The sequence below is a fragment of the Nannobrachium achirus genome (assembly GCF_963921795.1).
Source record: "Nannobrachium achirus genome assembly, chromosome: 12".
In the NCBI taxonomy this organism is placed as follows: Eukaryota; Metazoa; Chordata; class Actinopteri; order Myctophiformes; family Myctophidae; genus Nannobrachium; species Nannobrachium achirus.
The window spans coordinates 34,748,785-34,766,938 of record NC_137832.1 but is presented as its reverse complement, the minus strand read 5'-3'; the positions used below and the strand labels follow the sequence as shown (position 1 = coordinate 34,766,938).

The 18,154-nt window shown below is 39.1% G+C and overlaps 4 protein-coding genes across 5 annotated transcripts; 2 read left to right on the top strand and 2 right to left on the bottom strand.

Annotated features, from left to right (window-relative positions):
* Positions 1-852: 852 nt before the first annotated feature.
* Positions 853-7,923, bottom strand: ankrd13a (ankyrin repeat domain 13A). The gene is made up of 15 exons (XM_080738906.1): positions 7,639-7,923; positions 7,071-7,206; positions 6,630-6,754; positions 6,477-6,522; positions 5,973-6,116; positions 5,658-5,847; positions 5,114-5,180; positions 4,938-5,019; positions 4,354-4,415; positions 4,125-4,255; positions 3,841-3,998; positions 3,544-3,675; positions 3,251-3,411; positions 3,086-3,150; positions 853-2,923 (listed from the first exon to the last, which is right to left on the bottom strand). Exons 1-15 carry the CDS (start codon positions 7,738-7,740, stop codon positions 2,725-2,727), a joined length of 1,800 nt encoding a protein of 599 aa, XP_080595032.1. The 5' UTR covers positions 7,741-7,923; the 3' UTR covers positions 853-2,724.
* Positions 7,924-8,398: 475 nt separating this feature from the next.
* On the top strand, positions 8,399-10,016 carry gatc (glutamyl-tRNA amidotransferase subunit C; the record flags this gene model as incomplete). The annotated part of the gene is made up of 5 exons (XM_080738961.1): positions 8,399-8,529; positions 8,734-8,784; positions 9,008-9,177; positions 9,671-9,774; positions 9,955-10,016. The coding sequence occupies exons 1-5, from the start codon at positions 8,419-8,421 to the stop codon at positions 10,014-10,016; spliced, it is 498 nt and encodes a 165-aa protein (XP_080595087.1). The 5' UTR covers positions 8,399-8,418.
* A 1,656-nt stretch (positions 10,017-11,672) lies between these two features.
* Positions 11,673-14,015, top strand: isg15 (ISG15 ubiquitin like modifier). The gene is made up of 2 exons (XM_080739367.1): positions 11,673-12,796; positions 13,535-14,015. Exon 2 carries the CDS (start codon positions 13,541-13,543, stop codon positions 14,012-14,014), a length of 474 nt encoding a protein of 157 aa, XP_080595493.1. The 5' UTR covers positions 11,673-12,796; positions 13,535-13,540; the 3' UTR covers position 14,015.
* Positions 13,708-17,654, bottom strand: pxmp2 (peroxisomal membrane protein 2). 2 transcript variants are annotated; one of them, XM_080739366.1, is made up of 6 exons: positions 17,416-17,654; positions 16,721-16,843; positions 15,148-15,310; positions 14,870-14,989; positions 14,662-14,771; positions 13,708-13,847 (listed from the first exon to the last, which is right to left on the bottom strand). In XM_080739366.1, the coding sequence occupies exons 1-5, from the start codon at positions 17,523-17,525 to the stop codon at positions 14,703-14,705; spliced, it is 585 nt and encodes a 194-aa protein (XP_080595492.1). In that variant the 5' UTR covers positions 17,526-17,654; the 3' UTR covers positions 13,708-13,847; positions 14,662-14,702. The 2 variants fall into 2 exon arrangements, with proteins under 2 accessions (XP_080595492.1, XP_080595491.1); XM_080739365.1 differs by lacking the exon at positions 13,708-13,847 and having other exon boundaries at positions 14,099-14,771.
* Positions 17,655-18,154: the final 500 nt, after the last annotated feature.

The window sequence follows — 18,154 nt, the reverse complement described above, 5'->3', positions numbered from 1 at the left end:
ATGAGTTATGGGGCTGGCATGGGTGCCCATGTTGCCACTCCACAAATTAAGGCTTTATTTCAATGTCATTATTTGGTACTAGAGAAATAAAATGTATCAGAGTTTAACTTTTGCTCTTTTAATGAGAACAGTTAATTAAGAACAGTTCAATCAAGACTGTCTGTCTGTCTGTCTGTCTGTCTGTCTGTCTGTCTGTCTGTCTGTCTGTCTGTCTGTCTGTCTGTCTGTCTGACTGACTGTCTATCCATATCAGCCATGGAAACACACCTGATGTAACTGGCAGAAAGTGAATACTCACCTACCTCCTCAGAGTACAACAGAACTCTAACTAAAAGTGTTTCCTTTTCACCATGGTAACTTGAATTGCAAAACCATTTGCAGGCAAGAAAAGGTAGGCCTACCTGTTGTTAATAACTGCAATGCTGCACTTCGTGCAATGATGCACTTGGTACACAAGTTATCAGTAGCACAATCAAATGCAAATCTGTTCTGTTCACAGAGGAACTTTTTTTTTTTTACATTGTTCACAAAACATGATCTGTTTTGATTTCTAACACACATGGAGCATACTAACACGATTCCCATTCCATTTAGACCTAATTTCTCCTACATAATATATGGTACCAGTGTATATAGTCTACACAATCCAATTGGATCACAAAAAATGGTGGAATGGGATAAAACCCAGAGCACAGATGGCTGGTGTGACGGGAGATGACTGTTTTGGAGAAAAAAAGAACACAAATGCAGCTCATCAATGGTCAATTTGAACAATGAACATATTGTTGTGATAAATAATTTGAATCAATTTCCTATATTTGTACAGAAAACATTTAAACAATGACATCAGTATAATGTGTAAATAAAGTGCTTTTATTTAAGAAATCAACACATTTTTATCATGTTAAAATAAAAAAAGCTTTACAGCTAGCAAATGGCATATTATAAAGACTGTTCCCTCAAAATCTAACCAAAGCTAGCCTTGGTAAAGTAGGCTTTTGAGCAGTTTGGCAATGTGATCATTAAAATGTAGTAAATGTTGAGCTCAAGCTTCAGAAACCTGGACAAAGCAATGCAGGCTGTTGATAAATGGTTGGTTATCAGTGAAATCAACTATAGTGGTTAATGGTCTATCTTAACTCAATTACGTTTGGAAAAACATATTTTGAAGATAAAACATTTTTAAAATGTATGTTTCCACTTCAGAAAGGTTGGTTGGAGTACCATTGCACAGAATAAACACCTCCACTTCCTAAAGTGGGACATGCCTCTTAAATAATAACTAGAACATCTGACATTCAAGTCCATAATTTCCTTCTGCCAAGTCGGTTTGTAGCTATTAGATGCTAAAGACTTGCCCATAGAGACCTGCTGGTTTAATTGTCTTTTGTCCACTTAACTTGAAGAAAAATATCTTTCGATAAAAAGACCAATTATTATGATCCATGAAACACTGATGTGTGACCACCTCTAAAATGTATATTTTATCAGTATCATATATCTTGCTTTATATTAGTTATTGTTAGCACAGTCCACAGAGCATGTCACACCAACATTTTGACACTTGTACTTGTATGAGTGACAAAACAAAATCCCCTTTGAATCTTGAAATCACAACACACTACAGTATGGATACAGGCACAGTGGGTGCTGCTATTGCTTCTGTGAACTGAGGTGATAATGGTTGAGGTTATTCAATAACTGACTGGTAAAAAATATAAATTGTCCTAACCATAAAACCATAAATGGGGTACGCTAAACAAAATAAGGTTTCAGCCTAAGAAAAGCGAGGAGCTTCCTTCTTGTGGAGCAAAGACATCACCATGCAGCTGAATTAAATGTTCTCACAACATGCTTTGATAATGACATATCTTATACTATACATTCATAAGTACAAGATTTCTTTTTTTAAACTTTATCCGTAACCTTCTAGCCAGTTTGGAATGAACAGAATAGAAAATTATGGTATAAGTATAACATAAGATAGTATGTAATGGTTTCATATCATTCCGCACAAAAGAAAAAAATAAATAACCATTCCAATTTCTTTACAAACAAGCCCAATTTCAAAGCAAAGTGACTGTGGAATAATGGAACCCTGAGATTTTCAATCATTCTTTAAGTAAGAACAGGAACCCTCTGCCAGGTGTCGTCTGTATAGGAAGACTAGTCACTAAAGCCATTTCCTTTACTCCGAAACTTCAATGCTACAGAACCCCACTGTTGGTTTAAACCCACTACTCGAAAACATACGGTCAATGACAAAGTATTGGGGTCGCAATTGTGACTCTTCTTAACTGAACAGAAGGACAGGACACATAACTGATTACGCATTATGTTAAGATACAAATATATAAAAAGGAGTATGTTCTTACCAAAAATAGCTTTTGGAAAAGTTTGAATAAAGGGAGTTTGATATTGCCTGTGCAACAACAATGATCTATTACAGAAAGGATTAGAGGTTGCATAGATTGACTGTAGTAGTTGGGAAAGTTGAGGTGTGGCTGTTGGTTCTGGATCTGGAAAAGTTAACACGGTTACAGCAAGGTCGGGCCTCACTCCATAGGCTTAATTTATAATTCGTCACTCAAAAAAGAAAAGAAAAAGACGCATTTTAAACTGGAAAAGGGTCAGTTGTAAATACGTACATCATTGAGCCTTGAGCGACATGTCATGACACTTTTTCGGCAAAGCATAATTAGCCTTTATTCCCTCTTGTTCCTTTTACTTTTCAGTGAGCGATAGCTGCAATATCCTCTCCAGTTCCTCTTCCTCTTGCCGTCTCCTCTTGTCATCTTCCTCTTGAGCTCGGGCTGAGAGCTCTATGGCCAGGCGGAGGTCTGTGTCAGGGCTGGAGGCTGAGACTGAGCTCACAGGGCTGGATGTGCCTCCCAAGTCCACTAGTGACCCCTCTGGGACACTCCTAGAACAACAGGAGAATAGTGAGCATAAAGAGAAGACAAGACATGCCTCTTGCCAAACTATATTGCTTTATGTAAATAAACACACAATCAAATAGAAACTTCAGAATTATTATTTATTTACCTGGCTTTCACAGATATATATATAAAAATAACATCCCTACCTGTCACTCGGGCTACTGAGCACAGCATCACTGAAGTCCCCGTTGGCATCATCCCAGCTAACATCCTATAATAAAAAACAGAAGACATTAGTGCTTACTGAAGAATGAAACTAGATAGAACAGTGTTATTGTGAGATTAGGAAGATCTCTACTTGATTCCCTGACCTGTCCTGGGACATTGCAGGACTCCAACAAACTCTGATGGATGGCGTACTGCAAAAGCTCCTCATCGTGGTTGGACATAGGAGTGTGGCGGCTTCCCCCCCGATGGCGGTAATGCACTGGCACATCGAACACAGAAGGACACACCTGGAATGGGAGGGGTGCTAGGTGGACCAAAAAGCAATGGAGCAGTTTTCAGCAAGGTCCTATAAATGTTTTACATTTACATTTTCTTTTTTAAAGAAACATTTGAATGTACCACTTATGTTTGGAGCGAAATATAGCATTGTTCCTACCAGCTGCTTCTACATCTTCCCCCTCAGGCGTAGGTGTTGAAGCTGTGGATGTATTGGCCTGGTTTTCTGTACTGCATTTGTTGACATTCCCAAAAGTAATCCTGGCATTGAGCACATGGAACAGGGGAATCTCTGTGTGAAAAAGGTCAAATAATACATTAAAATAGGTAAATAATGAAAACACCTTCAAATAGATTTAGCATTTGAATGAGGGCCTCTGTTTATCACTTGAATGTGTGGTTTGTGTAAATAGTCATGATTTATATTGTGCCATTCTGTTCAATGAGGGGAATGTACCAATTTTTACGGGAAATCCTGGAGGGAACTTCAGGGTGACAAAGTCTCGCAGCCGTGCAAAATGGGAGCTGGTCCGGGCCATGAGGTCAATGATGGGAGTTACCTGCTCAACCAGGGACAGGGGGTGGTCCTCACTCATCCACAATGTACCCTTGAACCTGTGTAGAACAAAGAAAATGTAAGCAACACGCACAAAAAATAACTTCCACTTATTTGCCACACAAGATATTACAGTTGAAATAATAAAACGTTTATTATGCCATCATGCCGTTTTTTCCACTCACTTCTGCGTTCGGGTGCTGAGCTCAAGAGGACGGCCAATGTCTCTGTTTTCCAGGTCAAACTCTGGGTCAAAATATTCCTCTGGAGTGATGGCAGTTGGATTAGTGGCAGTTGCATACTCCAGAGTAAGGTCCTATCAAGATAATTATAAGAAGTGTTCATATCAAGTCCGCCACTCCCTCAACTTCAAGATGTTGTTCATGCATAGTTGCTTTAAGAATGTCTTCTTACCCCCTGTGCACTTATGTGCTGCTCCACAGTGCCCAGAAGAGACTCAAGGACATTCCGTTCACCTATGAAACAAAGTCAATTTCCCATAATCCATATTCACACAAGGCCATAATGCTCTTACTTCATATTTGGGGTGGTTTACCACCAGTATTAAGTAAATGCCACCATGTGAATATGGCATCAGTGGATAAAAGAATTGTCATAATCATGCTAATTCCGGATTAGCTTTTTTATTACCTTAATCTGTTATCATATCCCAGGACGAGTGGTAGAGTTGTTGTTTTTTCATCTCGAGTCCACCTCAACTCTGATCACGCATGGTGGGGTACAATGCTAAACCGCTTACGTTTATCTCTCTGTTTATTTATGTGTTCACAGCGACATAATACTGTCCACAGAGTTTGTGGACTACGGTGGCTCAAAGGGGACTTTGGATGGAGAAAACACTTTGGCAAGACTTCAGGAAGTACAAACACTGTGGACAACACCTCTACCACTCGTCCTGGGGCTGGGATATGATCAGATTATGGTAATAAGAACTCTAGTACGGAATTCTCCTTAACAACACAAGGTTTCACACATACTTTTTATCCTGGCCTTCTCCTCATCTGTAAGATGTTCTGTCCTTGTCCGGATCACAACATTTACATTGTTGACACTAAACACCTGAGAAAACATCAAAGTATTATTATTCTATCATATCACATATAGTTAAAGTGCACTAGTGATTATGTTTCAAATAAAGATGTTTCATATGAACCTTTGCCTCAAATCCATTGACAACTTCAGTTTTGTCCGTCCTCCATCCCCAGACCCCAGACTTATTCCTGGTGAAAATAAGAAAAAAAAAGAACTTGTGCATTTAAGTGACTTTAAAAATGAAGGAGTCCCTCACACTGCCGTAACTTGCCAAAGTTACGGTATCTAGCACTAAAGTAATTATTTATTCAACACATTTGCCCTAAACTACAGTATAAGTAATAATTATCAAAATGCTGTTATAATACAATTGTGTCCGTTAAGCTTGACATGAAGCATTAAGGCCTGTTAAGAAAACCTTTATAAAATGTAATTTCAATATGAAGTTTTTTTTTCTTCTTCACCTCAATAAAGATGTCTGCAATACAACCATAACCAGTCCATTAGATGCTAGGTAGTCTCTTAAGCCAGACTGTTGACTCATTGACTTTGGCCATACAATCTAACGATTGCACTAAAAAAATATTTGTGAGTAAAGCAGTAAAGTCATGGCAGGATGGAACGTTTGCTAATCATCATAATGTGAAAGAACTTGGGACTCTTGCCTCTCAAAAGCAATGTCCTTGGTGTCCAGGTACGTATTGACAATGGGAGTTGTCAACCTTTTGGCGACTTCCTGTTCAGCAGGTTGCATTGAATCTAATGTGACATCCTCCATTTCTTGTGATATGTTGAAGCGTTCAGTATCCACCACTTCCTCATCATGGTTCACCTCCATCAACTCTGTGCAGGTATCTGTCGATAGTTCCAGTATAAACACATGTTTCGCACAAACAGCAATGAGAATGACACAAGGACCTCTGTCAAAACGTTAAGGACTGTGTGTGTCTGAGACTCTGTGCCCAGCTGAATTTACATACCATCGCCTCTGAAGATGTAGCTCCGGCGCCCTCTGATCCACGTCATGTTCTCAAAGCCCAGAAGAGTAGAATCTACTCGCAAGCTGGCACCACTCTTCCAGATGCGACAGACATCACTTGGACAAACGCGGGACACAAGGGGGACTAAAAAACAAAGGCATATGAATATCACAAAGCTAAAAATGAAAGCAGAATTTACAACACAAAACTTGGCAAAAATGTGTTGATAATGTCTTTTTTTCGCATCTCAAAATCTTAGTATGCGAAACATTCTTTATTTTATTTAAGAAACCACTGGGATTTGCTTTAAATAGCTTATTAACTAACAGTATATATTTTCATAACACATTGTATTTATTTATTTACATTATGTATTATTTGCATAACACAGTAATTGCATGAATTAAGCAACAACTTTTAAATCATATATTTTTGGTTCTAACATGTAGGCTTTGGGTCTATCATGTATGTACTGTATACATAAAAAAGGGTGCTAAAGCTTACTCCAACTGGTGAACTCCCATTTCATTTCCATGTAGAAATCTGGAGACTGGGGACAAAACAAAACATCAGTTGCTAATTTTTTCGCTAGTAGCTTACATGTTTGAGTTTCAGAATAAGATGTAAAAGACAAGACAGCTTTTTGTAAAGTAAAACCTCTCTGATCTTGGACAGCAGCTCAGGTACTCCTCCAAGTGCGGTAGATGCTTTGAGGTAGTCCCTGCGTTGAAGTACCAGTTGAACCATCTCTGGGTCTCCAGTACTGACTGCCTCCTGCAGCACTAAACACACAGAGACAGATTCAGTCAAACACCACTAACCCTTTTAAGCTAAAAGCATATGTCATCCACAAACTGCAAACATCCATTAAAAAACCTCAGGGCTGGTGGTAATAGGCACAGAGGGCAATAATGCCTTACTGGCAGCAGGCAGAAAAGACAAGTGGGTATGCGTCTTTATAAGAAATCCCATTTAGCTAATGTGTGTACAGTAACAGTAGGATAAAATACAAGTGCCCACAAAGTCACTAAAACATGACATTTTGTAAACCAAACACATAGACACAAATGGTATGTCATTTAAGATGAAATGCCTAACCTGTCCAATTCTTGGAGTTCTCTTTAGTTACTGAAGCCCCATGTCTCAGAAGGACTCTCACTGATTCTAGGTGCCCAAGTGACACGGCTAAATGAAGAGCTGTCCTCCCTCTGGGATCCACGGCCTCGATGTCACTCTAAAGAAAATGAAGAAGGGATCTAAATGAGTGCAATCCAATGAAAACAGTGACATAATAAGTGTGTCATATTTGCATTTTACAGTACATTTTGTACTGTAACAATATGAATTTACTTTGTGGTGTGGCACCAAAGGTTTTTCTATCTATCTATATAGGATAATCTATCAGCGTATTTAATGTCATTATTATTAACGTTTCTATTGTTACTGAACAGTGAATGTCTTGCTTTTCATTTCTTCAAAACAAGTGTGTACTGTATAAACATCTGTCAATCCACTGGAGCCACTGACTGTGAACTGCTAAATGTGACGCCTGGCCTACATTACTAGATGAAGACCTACATAGCTAGAGGATGACGCTTTATTTAATTGTGTAGCCGATTCAACTGGATAGTTGCGTGTTCTGATGCATGGCTGGATGTTTACAAACCTGGGCTACGGCATTCTCCAGTCTCCTGTAGTCATTCTCCCAAACCGAGGAATGCAGTGGAAACGACCCTCTGATAGCTTCGCTAACGATAGCCGTGGACATCTTCCTCTTTATGAAGCCTCTCAATCGAACGCTTGGCAGCTTATAATTATAGCCATGTGAAAAACGGCCGCATGCCCTTGCAGCGACCGAACATAGAACCAATGTAATTGATTCCCTTGTTAATTGGCAATAATATTGTCACTATAGGTGCTAGCCGGCTAGCCAACTTTCCCCAAAGCTTTGCCTAAATAAAACTTTTGAACGCGGAAGTGTCAAGACTATACCATTATGATAGGGGTGTTTTGAAATCTGTCCGAGTTGCGACCTGACGTTTTCCAATGGGTCTGAGGCCTTAAGCTAGATGCAGAATAGACCCACATTTTAGTTTTTTCAGAAAACTGTTAGGATTTAGAAGACATTTGTAGAATCTGCCTCTATCAGTGGTTTAGGACCCCTAAAATGATATGTATTTGGCTCCATCTGAAAATATTTGGTTCCAGGGGCCCCCAGAAGCAAAGATTTGAGTTTTAAAAAAGATTACTCTAAATTTGGGTCTATTCTGCATCTAGTTTAAGGCCTCAGACCCGTTGGAAAACACCAGGTCGCGTCCGAGTGATCCTGCAATTCGCGCCTGCGCATCGTGCCCGGTACCTCCCTGTTTATTTACTGTCAAAGGCTAAAAGCAAAGCTAACACTGACAGTCCTCCGTTTAACCCAATTAGTACACAATCATTAAACATGATTAGCACTAGATTGTCATGTACAACGTTATCAAATGCGAAGAACGCCCTTCCGAGAATGAGCCTCCAGACTCGCGCTAAACATGTAGCACGTCTGTACAGTTCGAAGGTACTTAAAATTATTTTTGACTTTTTCGTGTCTATCACGGTCCTGCCCTTGCCACTCTCTCTCTCTCTCTCTCTCTCTCTCTCTCTCAAATAATTGTACACACACACACACACACACACACACACACACACACAAACACACACACACACACACACATAATTAGATCAAATCAACGGTCTTCATTGAAAACTATTTTATTTCTAGGTACCAAGGGTTGCAACGTGGGAGCCAGTGCTGGATAAACAACTTACCAATGTAATGGTGATAAAGATCTGCTCACAATTTATGAATTTTAATAGGCTTTACTGTTTGGATCAGATATTTAACTGCATATTGAATGTTTATAATAGACTATACATGTGTCCCCTATTTAAACGAATTATCCACATCTTTATAGAATTAATAACACATTGAACTATACCCTGCATTTTAACCTTGGACATGTCAACCACGCTAATGTTTTCTATTTTTCTAAAAGGCAAGTGAAGTCCCTGCTGATCTGGTGGACAAACTGGAGAGACTAGCCTTGGTTGATTTCCGCACCAAAGAGGGACTGATATGTTTAGAGAGAGCCATACAGTTTGCAGATCAGCTTCATGCTGTTAATACAGATGGAATTGAACCAATGGATTCTGTTCTGGAGGAAAGGTACAATACAAACACTAGATTACAATATGTGTACACAATATTTTTAATAACTTCTTGTGGTGGTAATGGTCTTATTAAAAGTGAATGTCATGGGATTAAAGTTGTGGTCATTTACCACCGGTATAGCACATTTCCAACCATACAGCTTTGCCTAGAGGTTAATTACATTCTGCCTATCTCAGTGGCTGGAAGCAATTACATGAGTGCTGCTGTGTTGCATCCCTCCTAAAATGCCTTCTAAAATCAGTAGTTCAAGGACCCTCGAATTGATATGTATATGGCTGTGGACCCCCATCTGAAAATGTTTTGTGCCAGGGACTCCCAGAAGAGAAGCCTTGAACATATGATATTTCAAAAATTGCAATTGTACAAGCTCTTCATCTAAACCGATATTCTACATCTTAGTTTTCTGAAAAACGCATGATGCTACAGGTATATCTACATATAAATCTAGGATGACACTGATGCTTTAATCGGTTAACCTGTCTTTCAGAACATTGTACCTGAGGGATGATGCTGTGATGGAAGGAGACATTGCTGAAGAGCTACTCCAGCTTCCCAAAAGTACAATTGAGGAATATTTTGTGGCACCACCTGGTAAGGATGCACTTTGGGGTTTCTTTAAATTCTACGTCAGGGATTAGTAAATATTTGGGTGCATAAGTGATTACTTACTGTACAGTCTAATCTGTACAGATACCAGTTAGTAAGCATTTTGCAGGGCTGTCAACTCGATAGTTTACTGCATCCTTATGTTCTCTTTTTCTTCTGTCCAAGGTAACATTCCACTACCCAAGAGGGAGGAGAGAGCTACCATGTTGCAACACTCAGAGTTTTGATCAATGCACGTTTCTGAATTTCATGTGGATATTTATTTTATATTGTTAATATTTCAGATTATTATAGATTTTGGTTTCTGTGGAACCATTGCTTTCCATAAAACAAATAACTACATTAAATGGACAAATTAAAATATTTTGTCAGATACATGTTTGCAATGTCTGTATTTTGTTAGCCTGATTTCAGACTCTACGTCACTCAGAGAGTGGGCAGGTCTATTGGCTGGAGCCAGGCAAGTATTTTGTAGACTGCCGTTTTAAGGCTTTGCAGTTTTGTTTTTGCCATCGTAGGTGGGGAGGGAACAGGTGGTGGAGATTAACGGTACCCTGTCCCCCCCCCCTCCCAGTAAGCTGTGGTGTTCCTCAAGGTAGCATACTGGGGCCTCTGTTGTTCCTAATATACGTGAACGACATGGCATCTGCTTGCGACTGCAATCTGTTCCTGTTCGCGGATGACTCGGCTCTCCTAGTCTCGGGCAAGGACCACTTGCAGGTTGAAAAGACACTTAACTCTGAACTAAGTAAGATCTGCACATGGCTTAACGACAACAAATTATCAATTCACTTGGGAAAAACTGAGTCCATCCTCTTTGGATCAAATCATAACCTCAAAAAAGTCGATAACTTCACAATCAAAGTGGGTGACAAGGTCATAACACGAAAAAACGAAATCTCTTACTTAGGATGTATCCTTGAAGCTAATCTTTCCAGCGAAAAGATGACTTTTAAAGTAATAAATAAAATCAACCAACGAACTCGCTTCCTACAGATGATCGCCCCAATGGTCAATTTCAACACACTGAAGACCATAGCTGGTGCAATAATCCAGCCCCTATTTGACTACGGAGTTCACGTATGGTATCGTGACGCCCCACAAGCCCTTAAAACTAAACTCCAAACAGCCCAAAATAAACTAATTAGGGTCCTGCTTAACCTTCCCTATCAGACTCACCTCACCACTACTCACCAGTTAAGAGTGGGGTGGCTCAGTGTAGATGACAGAGTACAGCAACTTGCAATGGGCCTGGTGTACAAGATACACTACACCACTATGATACCCAAGTACCTGTCAAAATACTTTATAAACATTAAGGATGTCCATAATTACAACACCAGAGGCAGCGCCACAGATCACTTCCAACCCAGAGTCAAAACCAACAAAGGGTCAAACTCGTTTTTCTGCTATAGCCTACCACCAAAATGTGGAAAGCCTTACCGAAGGCCATAAAGGAGTGTGGATCACTAGCATCCTTTAAAATTGCCCTGAAAAACCACTTACAGGCAGCAGCCGTTCGCAACTGGTAAAAAAATGAACCTAGTAGGTCTACTGTGTTCTATTTGATAGATACCTTTATTATCCCAAGGGGGAAATTTAGTTGTCCAGTAGTAGCACAGCAGTATACAGTTATTTACAAAGTTACAGAGACGTAAGAAAGATAGATAAGAGGGGAAAAAACAAAGACAAGAGCAGTACAGTACCAATAAGGAGAAGGTGCATCAATAGAGGGGGGCGAATAATATATAAGTATATATACATAAAGTGTCTTGCAAAAGAGACCATAGCAGTCAATGCTAGTTAGTGCAAACAAGTATCTCACTGTCATTGTTAAACAAAGCAAAAATACTCAGAAAATACCAACACTAACAACCTAATAGTGCAGTGTCAAAAATCAGTGCGAAAAAACGAAGAAACTAGGAAGCGTGTCACCGCAAGGCGCACCTGAGCACTCTTCCTGGAAGGTCCTTAGAGTTCAAAGTCAATACTTGTTTGTCTGTCATTCAATGTTATATGAGATACTTCAATGGTTTCCAGTGGAAATAAGCTTAGTCTTTTCATGGATCTCCTTTTAGTAGACCTTGTACCAGTGAACTGTACCGTCATGAAACTGTACCTTTTCCTATGCAAACTTCTAATAAAGTCTTCAATCAATTAAGTCGGTAGTTATTTTCACAAGCACTAGATGGCGCCACATCCATCCATGGTTTTAATTCGGCTTTACCAGAAACGCTTACTTCCAAACTTTTGGTTTCATTTTTCAGAAATAGTGGTTCTATCTAGCATTTACCCTGGAGGTCCTGGCATAGGCCTAGGGTTCATTTTCCCTTTTCCCCAAGTAAAGCAAATCAATGCAATGACGTTTTTATCCTGAGTGGATCCTGTGATGAACATTTCTATCCTGATCATAGAGTTATAATAAGAAGATCCTGATCGGTGTGGTCTCCTTCAAAATGAGTGCCCCCATGTACAGGTTATGACTGTGGCCTGTCCATCATAAAGCATTAGCCTGCCTGCACTACACTAAACATAAAGTCATCATATAAATGTTTCAATGGCGGATTCATACATTCAATTATTATCCTCTGCAACTGTCATGATAGTCTGCACTGAACTTTTAAAATGAATATAAATCCAATTAATTAATTAAAAAATAACCCAGCAATCAGAGTTTCATAAAGTTATGTTATTCTCGAATCTTCTATTATTACGTCATATTTCAGCTGAATCAGCTCGCATGTTTCGAGAAAGGAAACCGAAACAACGAGTCACTATTCATTCATTGCAGGAGGAAAACGAATCTTATGCTATGAGGTGGTTCCCCCTCATCAGCTGTTCAAAACACGGCTGAGCTGAAGCTTATAAACATTGCTGGCTGCTGTGTGGACTAGTGGGGACGTGACACCTTGAAACAAACAGCTGGAAGATTGTCTTCACCAAGACTGCATCAACTCCTGTCCTGCTTATCAAAGACATCTAATTGAACGGATCTTAAAATCAAAAGGTAAAACATTCTTTTTAACACCCCACCTTTAATTTTGACAATTAAAGGTGGGATAAGTGATATTTCTTGGTAAAAAATAAGTGTTAAGCTTATTCTTATAGTATATATGCATTATCATTACACAAAGAAATAAGCTGATAAAATTGGAATTAGAGCACTAGCTTGTAGCCGACTCACTTCTGAATCTGATTGGATTAAATTGTAATGTTAACCCAAATGAAAATGTTATTTAAAGTAGTTCACCCCAACACGACTTTTTTTCTATTGATTACTCATGCCATGGATAGTTGATTTCAATAATATTTTTTTGTATTTGTTGCATTCCTAAGATTTTTTTATTTTTATTTATTTAGTAAATGTATCTCTATTGATTCCAGATGGGGACCCAAATGCATTTGGGTCGACATTTGGAATCAATTGGGGTACTTTACTATAATAAATTTTTTTGTCTTAGGAATGCAATGAAAAACTAAAAATATTATTGAAGTTGAGTGTCCATGGTGTGAGTAATCAATAGAAAAAAGTCATGTTAGGGTGAACTACTCCTTTAAGACTTAAAGAGCTGGAGAGACGGGGATACCTGTTACTGAACAAACGATTACAATCAAAATATAGAGCTTAGATCTATATTTCACAAAATATCACTTTAAATGTAAATACATGTTTTAGTACAGTAAAACCATGGCAGGTTTCCATCATATTTCATCATCATTTTTTTTTTTTATCTACTTTGTATAGATCACCATGGAGATAAAAATAACAATGCTGAATGGGGTGACGAGGTCCCTGGTGGTGCAGCCTGGCGCTACAGTGGGGTCTCTGAAAACCCTCATCAGCCAGCAGTTTGATGTGGCCGTCCAGAGGCAGAGGCTGTCCTACAACAATGGCCAGAGGCTGAGTCTAGATGACGATTCAAAACCATTGAGCTCCTATGGTTTGGAGTCAGGATCACAGGTCTGCATGGTGATAACTGATGAACCGGTTCCAATCCAGGTGTTTTTGAAAAATGAAAAGGGCCAGACTAGTACCTTTGATATCGCACCTGGTGAGACTGTACAAGAGTTCAAGCGCAAGGTTCAGAGTAAGGAAGGTGTTCCTGTGGACCAACAAAGGCTGATTCATGAAGGCAAGCAGATGGATGACCACCGAAAACTGGATGACTACAATGTCAGAAGTGGAAGCACCATCTACCTGACTCTAAGACTGAGAGGAGGCTGAGAACACTTGCAAACGAGAAATATTGCAAACGAGAATTATAATAATCATTCCATGTTAATTCATTGCAGAATGCAGGACCACATATTAATCTAATTCATTTTAATGTTTTTGTTACAATCACATTTGTCTTAAAAATGTAATAATGCGTTAATAATGCATCAATAATAAAAGGCAAAATGAGATTCCATTAACAGAGTCTATTCCTTAAAGGGTTGTACTACCTTAGCAAAAGATACAATGTTATTTGGAAATCTGGGCAGATCTTTCCTTTTACCTGAGAAACAAATTTGAATTAAAGCCACATAGAGCTACTGTATATCATATATTAGCTTGCTCAACGTAATTAATGAATAAAAAATTACTTTAACATCACATATTCAAAATTATACAGAAATTATTCCGGTCTTACCATACAAGTTTCAACAAGGTTCACAGTTACATTGTTCTAGTCTTTGGCTTTGTTTTAAGACATGAAGACATGAATTGCATTACACTTTAAGGTGCTATTCTTTGAAATGAGTTATTTAAGTCATTTGCTACAACATTAACAGTGTCTTATCACGTGTAACAATGACTGATCAGTGAAAACGTTCAACTTACTGTATCGGACTCATTAGGATTTAATTAGAATAGCTACTATACTGAACTGTTCAGTGTGACAACAGAGAGACGTCCAACTTCTGAGGCTTCATTTCCTCACAGATGCAAGGTATGCATACCAAAACAAGGCAATCACATTGGCAAACAGCACTCTGAACTGAAAACAAGAAAAGGGGGAGACACGGGAATTGTCAATAAAACACTGAATCATCCTCTGTTCAAAGACTGCAACATGCAAGTGGTCAGTAACTCTACCTGAACAGGCACAAAGTTGATATTGATGAACTGAAAGGGAGTCCAGACTTTCCAGTTCATCTTCAAAGCAGTCCAGTAAGTATTGTTCATTTTCTTTTCAAAGTCGTGCCACCCTTTAGCCTAAGAACAGGTAAAGTTTGGATTTATTTCATGTTAAACTGAAAAGAAGAGAACATACAGTATACTGTACATTTGGGATATAGATTAAATATGAGAGATTAGAATAGAATTTCTGAGTTGTGGTTGGTGCAGGGGCCACCGCGTTTGTGATGACCCACCTCGAGGATGTTCATGACAAAGTAAAACAGCAGCAGAAAGCCAGGGGCAAAGATAAGACGATCCAGCAGCAGACGTTTGATGATACAGTATCGGTCAGTGCTGGGCAGCCACAGCTCCATGAGCTGATAAAAGTAATGGCTCACTGGTCCAGTGATTAACAACCTGAAACCACCCAAATTAAGCTAGCTCAGGGGTCTTCAATGTTTTCAGGTCAAGGACCCCTTAGTTGAGAGAGAGATGAAACAGGGACCCCCACAACCTTTTCATACATTCCATATAGTTTCATGGTTTGACAGCACAATCATCAGTGTATTTTGGATTCATGTCAATTTGTGTTTTCAGATATTTAACCATGCAAACCGTCAATACTTAATAAACTTGTACTTAGACTGCTCTTTTTCCGCTCTACACCAAACCTCTTCTGCGAGGCGTTGTGAGCTTGTAGATCTGCTATTTTTGGCTAAAGTTCTCAGAATTTGGACGCTAGGGTTCAAGTGGTTAATATAAAAAGGAGAAAAGTTTCTATTACACAAAGATTTGGAGGACCCCCTGCAGTAACTCTGAGGACCCCCTAGGGGTCCCGGACCCCCTGTTGAAGACCCTTGAGCTAGCTAATATATAAAGCACACATTTCAACTTCCATACAAAAATGTGTAAAAGCACATAAAGATAGTACAGATAGATGTATCATCAGTATTGTCTTTGTGTGTGTGTGTGTGTGTGTGTGTGTGTGTGTGTGTGTGTGTGCGTGTGCGTGTGCGTGCGTGCTTGCGTGTGTGTTTTAAATGGGACCTTTTTCTACTGTGCACAGTGTGCAGACTTTAATTCTCTCCGATTGTCAACTTTTAGCCTATAAATTATGTTTAGCAGTGCTGTCACAGAGGGAGCTCAATTCCAACTAAGATACGATAATAAGATAAGGGATAAATCTTTATTGATCCTCAGAGGGAAATTCAGGTCTAGCAGCAGTAAGAATAAACACAGGAGAGGTAACAGATAAGAGTAAATGTCAATAACCACACCACAATATAAAAATGTAAATATAATAATATACATCTACTGCTACATCTATCACCAGTGCAGTATGAATACACTGTATACTGTATATGAATGAATATGTCTACAGTCTAACAATGAGTATGTGGGTGGATATATGCACGGTCTATCAACAATGAATATACAGGTTCAGGTACTGTAGGCATATGACTGAATACAGACTGAGACCATGAATATAAGAATTGATAAAGGAGTCCTGTATCAATTCTTATTGATAGTCCTGTAACAGGACTATCAACAGTGAAAACTGGATGACATGAGCAAATAAGTAAAATCTCTCAGCAGATAATGTTAACACTTAACAGTAATAATGATGTTATATCCTAGTAGCCCATGTGCAAGCTTTCACCACTCCACTAAGACATGCACAACGTGCTAAAATCATATTGAGATGAACTATGCCGCAACTTACTATAAAGTATCCCAATATTTTATAACATTTTGTACTTATAATGTAATAGCTACAACAACCAGACGTATTATCCATGAACCCAACTATTATGACATACAGCTCACCCATAAACTGCATAACGTGTAACTCCTGCTGTGTCAATCTCCTTCTTTGGCAGTTCATCTTTGGCCTTCTTTTTTGCCTCCAATGTCTGAGAGAGAAGATTGCCTAGAGCAGTGAGGATGCCACTGAAATACCAAGGACATAAACATGTGTAACATAATTGCATGGATGGATAATGATAAAAACAACAACAACGGATAACACAACTAATAGTTAATGGGGGAGTTGACAAAGGAAGATGTTCATTGGCTGAAACCGACAGAGGGGGCTACTGTAGGTGACAAGCGATCAGAGCAAACAAAAAATAAGTTTAAGAGGGGACACAAGCTGGCAAACAAAACACATTTTGTGTATTCATTATTAATAAAAGCAAAAGTAGTTATCAAAAGTGCAGCTTATTGTTGGAATAAGCCACAATCCTGAAGCATGGCTAATACTTTGAAGCTAATTCTGTAACAACTAGTTTACTGTCAAATTGTCATGCAAATAAAAAGAAAATCTATAACACTTTATATCCCTATAACTTACAAGTGAGACCCTTTCCTGCTTTGATCATACCAGAGAAAGTAGCCAACAAAATTTAGGCTGAAAGACTCTAACTCAATACAGCCATGAAATAGCTAGCTAAGGTAGCTACAGCTGCCTGCCGTGCATAGAAAACAAAACATAATGTGTAATGTGCCTTAATGTTACTGACCTCGTAACAGACTTTGTGACAAGGGGATACTTCTTCAGGAGAATCAAATACTGTTGTAGTAACCGCAACTGGATGGACGAATCACGAACTGGTACGCTCTGTACGGGCATGGTCAGTTCATTGGCTGTAGATGCATGCAACAGATTAAATAAATGAGAAATTTAACTTAAAACAAAGGACCCCAGTTCACTGTCTTCCTCCGTTTCAGATGATCACCAGACACTGTACGTCACTGGGTGCACTGAATTGACACACATCGAACCTCGCGTCACCAGACTTTTCACACACATCCAGTGACAGTCCACTCCAAAAACACAGTCCAAACACGCCCTTCCGGCATGTATGCATTTGGGCAGGCTGTCTCGAGAGATTAGCATTTGGGTGAACTGGTAACATTCACACGCGCTGGTAAGAGATCTGTAGCAGTCTTTAGGCCTCGCAAGTATTGTAGTAAGATTCAGATAACTCAATGGGAAGATCCAGAGCCGTATAATGAATTCATTATACGGCTCAATGATTAGACAGTGACTGATTGATATGAAATATATAACTGATTGACTGATTAGACGGCTCTGGGAAGATCCAACACGGATGGATGGACATACATTTATCATTTATGGATCCAAGTGCACGCTGCCTGAAAAACATTTTTTATTATAAAGTAGCTTGTAGATTCTGATGGCTATGCATGTTGTGCATTGCACTGGGGGGGAAAAACAAACCAAGAAAAAGGGATTCA